The sequence below is a fragment of the Labrus mixtus genome, chromosome 16 (genome assembly GCF_963584025.1).
Source record: "Labrus mixtus chromosome 16, fLabMix1.1, whole genome shotgun sequence".
Taxonomy (NCBI): domain Eukaryota; kingdom Metazoa; phylum Chordata; class Actinopteri; order Labriformes; family Labridae; genus Labrus; species Labrus mixtus.
The window spans coordinates 375,525-388,900 of NC_083627.1; the positions used below are offsets into that span (position 1 = coordinate 375,525).

General features: G+C 43.5%; 3 protein-coding genes across 3 annotated transcripts in view; all 3 read left to right on the plus strand.

The window, feature by feature from the left end:
- Positions 1–2,562, plus strand: part of LOC132991096 (oocyte zinc finger protein XlCOF20-like) — a 33,488-nt gene extending 30,926 nt beyond the window's left edge. The window contains exon 2 of the mRNA XM_061059711.1: positions 298–2,562. Coding sequence (XP_060915694.1) covers positions 298–1,331 — 1,034 coding nt within the window. The 3' untranslated portion in view covers positions 1,332–2,562. The remainder of the gene's footprint in view (positions 1–297) is intronic.
- A 2,852-nt stretch (positions 2,563–5,414) lies between these two features.
- LOC132991482 (zinc finger protein 418-like) lies at positions 5,415–6,992 on the plus strand. Its single transcript, XM_061060269.1, has 2 exons — positions 5,415–6,362; positions 6,766–6,992. Exons 1-2 carry the CDS (start codon positions 5,501–5,503, stop codon positions 6,990–6,992), a joined length of 1,089 nt encoding a protein of 362 aa, XP_060916252.1. The 5' UTR covers positions 5,415–5,500.
- A 3,182-nt stretch (positions 6,993–10,174) lies between these two features.
- LOC132991068 (zinc finger protein 665-like) lies at positions 10,175–12,767 on the plus strand. Its single transcript, XM_061059655.1, has one exon. It carries the CDS (start codon positions 10,460–10,462, stop codon positions 12,452–12,454), a length of 1,995 nt encoding a protein of 664 aa, XP_060915638.1. The 5' UTR covers positions 10,175–10,459; the 3' UTR covers positions 12,455–12,767.
- The last annotated feature ends 609 nt before the right edge of the window (positions 12,768–13,376 follow it).

A 13,376-nucleotide genomic window follows, 5' to 3' on the forward strand; every position in this document is an offset into this window, starting at 1 on the left:
CTGTTCCTAGGCTGTTATAGCCAATGAGAGCTCCTCCATGGCTGGCATGCCGGTTTGTTTCAGAGAGAGTACACGTTGGAGAGAAATGTTACCACTCACCCAGAATCACTGAGATCTTTTATTAAAGGTGCAGAGATTTGACATTCAAAAGAGAACGTGATGGACCGTCTCCGCTGTATAAATGTGACATTTAGGGGGAATCTAGAAAAAAAACACAAAATTCAATATCACAATTAAAGATTTGTATCAACATAAAGTCACAGCTTCCCTCCATGTGTCTTTGTGTCTTTGTGTCAGTGTTTCCTGCAGACGTCCAGCAGCTGTCGGTGGGTGAAGAAGATCCTCATGAGCAGCAGGAGGGGAGCTCCAGTCTGGACCAGGAGGACTCTGAGACTGTGCACATTAAAGAGGAACAGGAGGAACTGTGGAGCAGTCAGGAGGGACTGGAGGAGGCTGATATCAAGTTCCCCTTCACTCCTGTCTCTGTGAAGAGTGAAGATGATGAAGAGAGACCTCAGTCCTCACAGCTTCATCACAGACACACTGAAGAGATGGAAACAGGAGCTGATGGAGAGGACTGTGGAGGACCAGAACCAGAGAGGAACTCAGATCCAGAGAGAGGTTTCTATCCAGAGATCGAGGTCAAGACTGAAGACTCCTCTGAACCTGAAACTGAAGACAGTGATGATTGGAAAGAGACCAGAGAACATCATTCAGGTGTAAACTCTGTGGAAAAGATTAAAGCTCAGAGAAAAAAGACTCACACCTGCTCTGAGTGTGGGAAAACATTCATAAGGAAAAGGAATCTGAGCCAACACATGATGATTCACACGGGAGAGAAACCGTTCTGCTGCTCTGAGTGTGGTAAAAGCTTCAACAACAAGGGACATCTGAGCAGACATTTGATCACTCATAGCAGAGAGAAACCATTCAGCTGCTCTGAGTGTGGTAAAAAGTTTAACCATAAAGAAAGTATGACCAGACACATGGTCATTCATACAAGGGAGAAACCGTTCAGCTGCTCTGAGTGTGGTAAAAGATTTAACGACAAAGCTAATCTGTCCAAACACATGAGAATTCACACGGGAGAGAAACTCTTCAGCTGCTCGGAATGTGGAAAATCATTTCAACAAAAGTCTCATCTGAAAGTTCACATAGCTCATAACCGAGGGGAGAAACCCTTCAGCTGCACTGACTGTGACAAAACCTTCTCTTGGCCCTTTCAGTTAAAAAAACACAAGTGTGCTGGCCGTCAGGCTTCAGGGTGTCAGAGACCAGAAACAGGAAGTGATGGAAATGTTTGTGGAGAACCAGAAGAAGACAGGATCTAAGACGAAGAGAGACAATGACATCCAGAGACTGAAAGTAGAGACTCCTCTGACTGTGAGACTAAACACAGAGATGAACATCAGTCAGGTTTACAGGAACAAATAATGAATTTTAATGTTTCCCCTCACATTCATTTGGAGGGGCGACTCTAAAAGAAAGGCACAAAATACTTTATTCACCTGCGCGCCGTTTCCCAGGTGCCGATACATGTCAAATCTGGCAGTAATAAGTAATAAGTGAGGCCCCGATCACTACAATGGATTCTCTTGACTTTATGACCACATCTCCTTTGCGACTCTTCAAGTCACTGCAGTGCAACCTTCAGGAGTTTAACCATTGACCCTCAACGTCCCCCATCTGCTTCATCACGCCGCCTTCACTTAGTCAACGACTAAACCAAGTACCGTCCAGCTATCGGTCCAATGTGAGTTTACATCCTTCACTAGTCTAAGCGCTGCTCCTGACATGCTGCATGTTATAAATGTGGAGAGGTCGTTGGGATTCCTCCGCTTCTTTCAGAACGCCACGTCATTACCTCATCACCTTTTCAACACCTGCTCATGAAAACGAGGATCATTCTCAGCCTCTCTTGGTTTAAATATCAACTCATTAATATGTTGAATGCAGGTCTGAAAAGCACTCGTACTTTTAATCCTCCTCAAGCAGCATGTCCACGTCTTCAGAAGCTCATTGGCTGCTGGGTGTAGAAACATCGGCTGGCTGTCATTGGTTATTACAGGCCAGCTGCAGTGAATGGAAACTCCTGATTGGCCAAATCAAAGATCGGATTGCTGTCTCCATTTTGAGCTATCTTACTTACACACAAAGAATCCTAAAGATGAATGATTACAGGAGAATACAGAGGAGGAACCGGGGTCAGGGCTGTCAGATCTAGATCAGCCCCGTGGATCTTGATGGACGTGTTTGGACGTGGGGAATCGTTCTGATGCAGCAGGAACGTTTCTGTTGGAGTCTTCTGATCAGGAGAGTTCAGTTCATCTTCAAATGTGAATCAGAAGACGGTCAGAAGAGTCGACAGATGTGTAGAGTGTGGCTGCCGTGCGGGCCGTCATGCGTGTGCAGATCTGAACAGGTAAAGATGGACTGTCCCATTCTGCGAGGCTGTTGGAGCTCCAGCATCTCGACCGAGTCCCTCTGACCTCATTTCAGTTTTTGTGTTTTGATCGTTTGCTTGATTCTGTGTGCAGATCAATAAATACACGTTTCCCCTCAGCAGCCTCTACCATCAGTGTGTGAATGGATGAGTTAATACTGATGGACTCTTTACTCAGCAGCCTCTACCATCAGTGTGTGAATGTGTATGAATGGATGAGTTAATACTGATGGACTCTTTACTCAGCAGCCTCTACCATCAGTGTGTGAATGGATGAGTTAATACTGATGGACTCTTTACTCAGCAGCCTCTACCATCAGTGTGTGAATGTGTGTGAATGGATGAGTTAATACTGATGGACTCTTTACTCAGCAGCCTCTACCATCAGTGTGTGAATGGATGAGTTAATACTGACGGACTCTTTACACAGCGGCCTCTACCATCAGCGTGTGAATGTGTAGGTGTGGCCTGCGGTGTAAAAGCATTTTGAGTAGTCACAAGACGAGAAAACAAATATAGCTCAAGCTCATGTCCATTTACTATTTATGCATCGGGGCCTCAAACTGTCAGCTGATTTTATTTGTCAAAGCATGCAGCGACACCGGGTGCGTAAAAGGGGCTTTAAATTGGAATGGGCTTGTATTTGAAGTTTTAGGGTAATGTGGTTATGAGGTCACAGACATAATGAGTGAGAAAAAGGATGATCAAATCCTATCAGAGAATAGTTTGTTATTCCAAGGCTGGCTCACTATGCACCCTCTGTCAAATCTGGAATAAGATGAAGAAACTGTTGGAATCTCTGCACGGCAGTAGAGGGCAGCAACACGCCGAAGAGGCGTCTAATCTGCCGAAACATAGAAGAAGAACCGCCATTTCAAAAGGTAAGAAGAAGCAGTAGAGTTGTACGCCATTTTAGTTGCATTAAAATGTGTTGAGCAAATGAAAGGAAGGAAAGTGCTGATATGCAGTGATTCAGTCAGCGCTTTATACAGTATTCAATCAGGATCATCTCACAGTCGTCAAGATTTATTATATGAAATCATATTTACACATTCCCAGGTGGTTAAACAGGGGACAGATGTGATGTTCATGTGGGTTCCAGCACATTCAGGTATAGCAGGAAATGAAAAGGTGGACAGGTTGGCAAAGGAAGCTGTAAAGAAAGAGAGGATTGATATTAACATCAAATGATCTAAGTCAGAGGGGAAACGAGTCACATGGAGTAAAATTAAACAGGAATGGCAACAATATTAGAACAATCAGACAAAGGGAAGACATTTATACTCAATTCAGAGGGAAATAGATAAAGTCAAATACAGAGGGAGCAACAGAAGAGAGGAGGACGTAAAGACCAGGTTAAGAATCAGTCAGTCATTTAAATAGTACTCTACATATCACTGGAAAACATTCATCTGGTCTTTGTGAGGTACAGAAACAGTTGAACATGTAGTTATTAAATGTTTTTAACACACAGACAGAACATGATGTCAGAAATGGAGAGAGAGGGACTAGTGAGAAGAAATTTTAAAAGTATTTTGGAGTGAGGGGAGAGAGGGAGAGGCTGAAGATGTTTGTTTAAATCTCTCTTGAGAACAGGTTTGCTGAGGAGGATTTAGGAATGTGAGTAATAATTAAATCCAGCAGATGGCAGTAGTGCAACTTTTTGGATGCCAGCTGCCAATAAAATCCAAAGAAGAAGAAGAAGAAGAAGAAGCTTTTCCCGCCACTCCAGTAGTGGTGTGTGTGTAGCAGCAGAGTAATGGTGTGTGTGTGTGTGTGTGTGTGTGTGTGTGTGTGTGTGTGTGTGTGTGTGTGTGTGTGTGTGTGTGTGTGTGTGTGTGTGTGTGTGTGTGTGTGTGTGTGTGTGTGTGTGTGTGTGTGTGTGTGTGTGTGTGTGTGTGTGTGTGTGTGTGTGTCAGATGTCCGGCTTTCAGGAGGTGAAAGATTTGAGAGAGCTGTCAGGACAAACAGCAACATGTGGATACGAAGAGGAGCTCCACCGACAAACACAAGAGCTGGATGTGATTTTAACACCGGAAATCAAGCAGCACAGAGCAGGTTGGTTTACAGGGAGCTGAGCCTTTAGCTAACTGGCTCTTCTTCTCTGGTCTTATAATGACTCTCATGGAGCATCTTGTTAGTTTATTTTAGTACAGATTCAATGTTATTGTTGATGATGACGTCATTCATTCGTAGCCATCTTGTTTAAGGTTACACTCAAAAGCTAAACTTTGAATTTCTTTTCATTCAACCTTTATTAAATCGAGAGATCACAGAGGGGCAACATGGAGTCAGAATCAAATAACGAGACAACGAGGGCTGAACAGTGTGGCACCGGAAGTGAATAACAGTAAATATGTTAATAAGCTCGTCATGCTGCAGTGAATGTAGTTTATATTTACACAAACTACAAGACAGTACAACACTTGTATTAACACGATGACAACGACTACAGTTACTCTTAAGAAGAAACGATCTCATTCGCAATGGATTGTGGGATGTGTAGTTCCTAGACTCCTGACCAGAGTCTTGTACCTTTGACCTTTTCTTCCGTTTTTAACGCCGTTTTGGTGCCGAGCTAAATGTAATCTAGTCACGAGTGTTGGGGTGGCTGGTTGTCATGGTTACAGAAGCGAATCTCTTGATTTAAGGATTTTGTGAAAAATGAAGGGAGGATTTAAATGTGGAAATTTACTTCCGGAATCAGAACCAGAGAAAAAGTGGGCGGTCCCTGTTGAGCTCTACAGATCTCTAATCAGCTGAGATGATCACACCACGTGACTAATTAGATATGTTTTTTTTTCTTTCTTTTTTTGATTGTTTCAAGACAAACACAACACAAGACACACAAAGTACACATCTATGTACAACACATAGGGGTGTCAAAAAAACTCAACTAAGACAGAAAAACAGGGTGTTTGTATTTGTTGTGGTAGTTTGTATTTGTTGTAGTAGTTTGTATTTGTTATTCCATTTCTTATCAGTGTCATACGACACCCACTGAGACTGAGATCTTTTATTAAAGGTGCAGAGATTTGACATTCAAAAGAGAACGTGATGGACCGTCTCCGCTGTATAAATGTGACATTTAGGGGGAATCTAGAAAAAAAAACACAAAATTCAATATCACAATTAAAGATTTGTATCAACATAAAGTCACAGCTTCCCTCCATGTGTCTTTGTGTCTTTGTGTCTTCTGTGTTTCCTGCAGACGTCCAGCAGCTGTCGGTGGGTGAAGAAGATCCTCATGAGCAGCAGGAGGGGAGCTCCAGTCTGGACCAGGAGGACTCTGAGACTGTGCACATTAAAGAGGAACAGGAGGAACTGTGGAGCAGTCAGGAGGGACTGGAGGAGGCTGATATCAAGTTCCCCTTCACTCCTGTCTCTGTGAAGAGTGAAGATGATGAAGAGAAACCTCAGTCCTCACAGCTTCATCACAGACACACTGAAGAGATGGAAACAGGAGCTGATGGAGAGGACTGTGGAGGACCAGAACCAGAGAGGGACTCAGATCCACAGAGAGGTTTCTATCCAGAGATCGAGGTCAAGACTGAAGACTCTTCTGAACCAGAAACTGAAGACAGTAATGACTGGAAAGAGACCAGAGAACATCATTCAGGTGTAAACTCTGTGGAAAAGATTAAAGCTAAGAGAAAAAAGACTCACAGCTGCTCTGAGTGTGGTAAAAGATTTCCAAGGAAAAATAATCTGAGCCAACACATGATTATTCACACGGGAGAGAAACCCTTCAGCTGCTCTGAGTGTGGTAAAAGATTCAACAGCAAAGGACATATGAGCAGACATTTGATCACTCATAGCAGAGAGAAATCGTTCAGCTGCTCTGAGTGTGGTAAAATATTTACCAAGAAAGCTCATCTGTCCAAACACACGAGAAATCACACAGGAGAGAAACTCTTCAGCTGCTCTGAGTGTGGTAAAAGATTCAACCGTAACTTTAGTCTGGTGAGACACACGATGAAACACACACAAGTGAAACCATTACGCTGCTCAGAATGCAGAAAAATATTTGACAAAATGTCTAGTCTGAACAGACACATGAAAATTCACATAGTAGAGAGACCCTTCAGCTGCTCTGAGTGTGGTAAAGAAAGTATGACCAGACACATGGTCACTCATACCAGAGAGCTGCTGCCTTAAAGAGACAGCAGCTGAAACTGTTTCACGTAGAAACTGAAATGAGGGATTTTCCTGGCATCAAAAAGCTCCTCTGTAGGTTTTACAGATCTTAAAGTCATGAAGTCAGTCGTAGCAAAGTCGGAACACCCAGCTGATGCACTTTGAGCTCTCCGTGGAGCAACCAGCTCCAACCTGGACCTGCCGTCAGCCGTGCTGCACAGAGGTGGAGACAGAGTCAGCAGGACGCACAGAGGTGGAGACAGAGTCAGCAGGACGCACAGAGGTGGAGACAGAGTCAGCAGGACGCACAGAGGTGGAGACAGAGTCAGCAGGACGCACATCCATGACGAACAAGAAAGTCAGAGCGCATTACTTTGATCATGACAGTGAGTCTCAGATGCCACCACGCTAACCCACGGCTTCAACGGCTTCAGGACGCCAGAGCAGCAGCCATCGCGGAAGGTCACTCAAGTGAAGGGTTTGACTCCGAATCAATGCTCTCCATGATGTCTCAAGAATATCTCTTGGAGATTTTGGTACAAATATCCCTTTTGTTAGATTAGAGGAATTATATTTATGTTTTTTTTTCCTTTATTTGTTTAAAATAAAATGTATATCAATTGTGAATTTTGTTGTGTAGATTATTCCTTCACTTGGCAGTTTGGGTACCGAAGGAATGAGATCATGATGAACGCAGCTGAAATGAGTTTCCTCTGGAGGGTCTCTGGGTTCAGGACGTTCTGGGGGAGCAACAAGACTCCATACAACATCAAACAAACAGGATCATATCAACACTGTCTGTCAGGAATCAGAACATGAAATGTTAGAAATAATCCAGAGACAGGGACTACAGATGAAAATACGCCTGTGGCTACAGTCTGGTAAATGTTTATGTTCATTAATGTGGACTGTCCTCATTTTAAAATAATAATATATAGAAAGGAGGACATCTGGAAGTTTAAAGACGGGGTACTAACTTTAAGAATGTAGTAGTCCAGTTTGTCCTGTACTCAGGAAAGAAAATGTAACTCCGTTTCACACTCCGACACAGCAGGTGGCGGTGAAGCTCCCGAAGGCCGAGTGCCACCCGCCGGAAACCGGAGAAGTTCACCGGAAGTAGATTGTAGTTGTTTTGGTTGAGGACTCCGTGCGCGGTTAGCATGTCTGGCCGACAAAGAAAAGATGTGGATGTGATTTTAACACCGGAAACCAAGCGGCACAGAGCAGGTTGGTTTGTTTGAGTTTCCTGTAAATGTAGCAGCTGAGCCTTTAGCTAGCGTTAGCATCCACACACAGCACAGTGTTAGCCGCAGCTAGCTCCCGATCACTCAGCTGTTTACTGTTTCTGGACTTTAAAACTCTTCAGTGACTCTTCTCTGGTGTTATAAAGAGTCTCATGGAGCTTCATCAGAACAGTCAATCAGCGGTGATAACACATGAACTGTTCAACTGGAGCTACCTGTGAGTAATGACAGTCTTTAGCATCGTGTTGTTTCTAGTCCTCTACATCTCAGAGTCACACGAAGAAGAAGAAGAAGAAGAAGAAGAAGAACATCTTCTCAACCTAAAGACCTCTTTAAGGTTTCTAACACGTCGATATGATCACAGATAGTTTCAGTGATTTGGAGACTGATATGAGGCCTCCTCCACATTTTGAGGAATTAATTCTTGAACAACAAAATTTCAGGTTACAAAGTCAAATGAAGGAATTGAAGATTGATGGAACCTTAAAAAGATAGTAATATTGGACGTCCCAATTCCTATCATGTTTGGCCATCTTAAAGGTCCAATCAGCTCTCTATGATGTTTAAAATTTAGACTGCAGTACCCATTTTAAACACTAGGTGTCAGAGTTACATATTGCTCCTCTAATAATGTGCTTCTCTCTTTCTCTCTCCGTCGCCTCCTCTTGTCCCCCTCGTCTTTAGCGCTGTAGCCTTTATCAACCAATCAATCATTATTTGTATAGCGCTAATTTATAACAAGTGTTATCTGGAGACGCTTTATAAAACAGCAGATTGGATAATATGCAGGAAGGATTTCTCCTTTGTATTCCTCTTGTTCCTGTTGTCCACACTTCCTTGCCGCTGAGGTGGAGGTCGGAGCAGGTCGTGCATGAATGAGGACGGCGGTGGTTGTGGGGACGATACAGTCCGATTAGGCACAGCCCGATGGTGGAGGCTAGGCGTTGGGCACTGGTTGAGGGATGACACAGTCCGATCGGGCACAGTCTGTGGTGGTGGCTGGGTGACCGGTGATGGATGACATGGTCCGATGGTAGTGGCTGGGCGTGGAGGATGTTGGTGATTTATGTCCCTTTTCAATCCAAATTAGTCCCCGAAACTTGTGTAAAGACACTAGAAACCATCCATGAATGTTGGAAACATCTTGCTAAGTTGAAGAGTGATCAATATGTTTACCTCATTTACATTTATTGACTGATTGAAACTTTAGTACGCACCTCTTCCCCTTCTTATTAAATAATAAGTCCTGATAACATTATTAAGCTTCATTCAAGTAAAAATCAGCTATTAGTCCCCAGATTGTTTGTAGGTCCCCAGAACGTCCCATTCAAGCTAATGTCCCCTTAATGTCATCAAAACAAGTACTTGGAAGGTCCCCATAACATCCCTTGGAAACTAGTGTCCCCTTCAATTCAGCAAAACAAGAACTTCAACACACACAAAAACACTCTATTAAGCATAATACTTTCAAGGAAAACGCATTCACACTGAAACACATCACAACAGATGACAAGAACACACAAAACTAGGCTCCTTCTACATTTCAGTGTGCATGTTAACAAGTCAGGGCGACATGCCTTCTGTTAGAGCCTCGCTCTCTCTCTCTCACTCTCCAGTTATCAGGTCAACAGGTGTTGCAGCAATGGAAGCGGGCAAGAGAAGTGGTTCAGATAGAAGTGATTGTACCCGACCTAAAAAGCCTCTGCATGTTTCTAATAAGCTCCACGAGCAGAAACGTGCTCAAACTAGGATCAATATTGGAGATGCTTTTGAAAAATGGAGAGAGGTTAGAACACAGAAAGGTTTACAGACCCATGCAGAGCTGGATAAACACTGAAGCTTCAGAGTCCACCACATGGTGACCTGTGTGAGCATGGACTCTAGAGAGGAGGGGGGGGGGGGGGGGGCAGCTCTCTATGATGTTTAGAATTTAGACTGCAGTACACATTTTAAACACTAGGGGTCAGAGTGACAGATTTTTCCTTGAAGTTAAAATGTGTAGTTGACAGGAGCCATGCTCAACAAGTTGGCGAGAGTTAACTATAAAGCTTATTGACATCTGAGGTCCCTGTGCAGGAGATCTGAGAGAGAAATATTACAAAACTAGTTTCTAACCGGGGGTCTGGGACTCTCTGAGGGGTGAACAATTGAAACCTCACAAACCTTTTCCTTTTACAAAACTGCATTACATTCAGGTCAGTTCAGATCTTTATTGTCCCTGGAAGGGGCCTCAGGCCTGCAAGTTAAAAAGTCCAAGACCCATTTCACCAACCCAGCATCAAGGTTAAAATTGGACAGACGTTCTCTGCATCAGACCCATGAAACTGTCAAAGGTCAATAACGTTTTGTTTTCTCTTAAACTCATGGCTTCCTTATCTGTTTCTTTATTTCAGACGTCCAGCAGCTGTCGGTGGGTGAAGAAGATCCTCATGAGCAGCAGGAGGGGAGCTCCAGTCTGGACCAGGAGGACTCTGAGACTGTGCACATTAAAGAGGAACAGGAGGAACTGTGGAGCAGTCAGGAGGGACTGGACGAGGCTGATATCAAGTTCCCCTTCACTCCTGTCTCTGTGAAGAGTGAAGATGATGAAGAGAGACCTCAGTCCTCACAGCTTCATCACAGACACACTGAAGAGATGGAAACAGGAGCTGATGGAGAGGACTGTGGAGGAGCAGAACCAGAGAGGGACTCAGATCCAGAGAGAGGTTCATATCCAGAGATTGAGGTCCGGATTGAAGACTCTTCTGACCCTGAGACTGAAGGTGGTGATGATTGGAAAGAGACCAGAGAACATCATTCAGGTTTAAAGTCTGTGCTAAACATTAAAGATAAGAGAATGAAGACTGAGAGGAAATCAAATAGCTGTCATCAGTGTGGTAAAACATTTGAAAGGAAAGGTAATCTAGCTGACCACATGAGAATACACAGTGGAGAGAAACCCTTCAGCTGTTCTCTGTGCAGTAAAACATTTGCCCGAAAAGCGAATTTGACCAAACACATGAGAATTCACTCAGGAGAGAAACCATTCAGCTGCTCTGAGTGCGGTAAAGGATTTAACGATAAAACGAATATGACCCGACACATGATAATTCATACAGGAGAAAAACTCTTTAAGTGCAGTGTTTGTGATCAAAGATTCTCTTGGTGTACTCAGTTAAAAAGACACAAGTGTGTTGGCTGTCCTGCTTCAGAGCCTCAAGAGAACCAAACTGAGCTAAACAGAGAGGCAGAAACAGGAGCTGATGGAGAGGAAGAACAAGAGGGAGCCAGGAACTCTGATCCAGAGATTGAGGTCAAGACTGAAGACTTGTCTGAACATGAAACTGATGACAGTGATGATTTAAAGGAGACCAGAGAACATCAGTCAGGTTCAAACTCTGTGGAAAACATTAAAGATAAGAGATCAAAGACACATAAGTGCTCTGAGTGTGGTAAAACATTCAAAAATATAGGACATCTGAATGAACACATGAGAACCCACACGGGAGAGAAACCGTTCAGCTGCTCTGAGTGCAGTAAAAGATTTAGACATAAGGCAGACCTGACCAGACATAGAAGAGTTCATACAGGAGAGAAACCCTTTAGCTGCTCTGAATGTGGTAAGACATTTCACCAGAAGTCTCATCTGACACTCCACATGGCTCATCACAGAGGGGAGAAACCCTTCAGCTGCACTGTTTGTGACAAGAGATTCATTTGGACCTTTCAGTTAAAAAAACACAAGTGTGTTGGTGGTAATTCCTCTGAGCATCATGAGAACCAAACTGAGGATAAAAGAGTTGCAGAAACAGGAGCTGATGGAGAGGAAGAGGAAGGACTAGAAGGAGGCAGGAACTCTGATCCAGAGAGACATTTACATTCAGAGATCGAGGTCAAGATTGAAGACTTTTCTGAACCTGAGATTGAAGACTTTCATGATGATTGGAAGGAGAGCAGAGAACATGAGTCAGGTTTAAACTCTGTGGAAAACATAGAAGATAAGATCATACAGATATATAGCTGCTCTAAGTGTGGTAAAACATACAAGAAGAAACAGTGTTTGATCAAACACATTAAAAATCACTTCGAACAGAAACGCTACAGCTGCTCCGACTGTGGAAATAGGTTCACATGTAAAAAATCTCTGACCAGACACATGATAATACATTCAGATGAGAAACCGTTCACTTGCTCTGTGTGCGGTAAAAGATTCAACAATAAAGCCAATATGACCAGACACAATAGAATTCACACAGGAGAGAAACCATTCAGCTGCTCTGAATGTGATAAATCCTTTCAACTAAAGTATCATCTGACACTCCACATGGCTCATCACAGAGGGGAGAAACCCTTCAGCTGCAGCGTTTGTGACCAAAGATTCTCTTGGCCTTTCCAGTTACAGAGACACACTCGTGTTGGCTGTCCTGCTTCAGAGACTCATGAGAACAAAACTGAGCTAAACAGAGAGGCAGAAACAGGAGCTGATGGAGAGGACTGTGGAGGATCAGAACAAGTCAGGAACTCAGATCCAGAGAGACATGTACAAACACAGACTGAGGTCAAGACTGAAGACTCTTCTGAACCTGAGGGAGATGATTGGAGGGAGACTAGAGAACATCATCTAAAATCTGAAGACTTTGATGAGATGTAATTCTGTTGAGAAACTACTCTGCTGCTCTTGTTGTTGTTTCACAATCAGCTGGAGTTACCTTCATGAGGGAGGCACACAGAAACTCTCACAGGAGATGAAACTTGTGTTGTGAGAACAAAAGATAACATTTGTAAAACACTCTCTTACACCGTTAGTGTTAAAAGTGATTTAGTCTTTTAGATGTCAGGACCTTTGGATAGTTCTTCTAATTCAACGTGTTGGTTTATATGGATTCATTTCTGAATGTTTAAGAATTCATCAGTTGTCATTTCTCTGTGCTGATAACATGGAACAATAAATGTGAACTTAATGTGACTTTGGCTAGCTTGTGCTTATTTATTGATCCAAACATGATCCTCCCGTCTGGTTCTGTGGGCTTCATGTCAGAGGGACGGATGGTCATTGAAGAGAAGAGTTTGATTAACTGGACTTAACCTGTGAAGCAGCGGCAGAGGAGAGTCCAGTTGACGACGCAGATCAAAGTCATGTTTCTGATGAAGGGGAGGATTTATGTATCCTCTACTCCAGGTTGAGGAGAGGAAGGCTCTGTGGTGTGTGCATATGCACCTAACAGCAGTTCAGAGTACAAGGACTACTTGGAGTCTGGGTGCAGTCCTGGAGGACCCTCTAGTGTTCTACTAGGACCCTTATGGGTAAAGACGGAGACACCTGTAGGGGTGTAGGGAATATTGTTTGTCAGTGAAAGGTACTCTTGAGGAACTCCTGAACCCAGAGCTCGGAAGCAGAGTTCCAAGGTCCAGAGGAAGACTCACCTATATCCCTGCCAGAGGTCACTGAGGTGGTCAACAAGCTCCTCAGAGGTAAGGCGCCAGCTGTGGATGCTTATTAGAAACATGCAGAGGCTTTGTAGGTCGGTGTTACGTTCCCCAAGATGGCTAGGGGAGTAATAATAAATTATAAC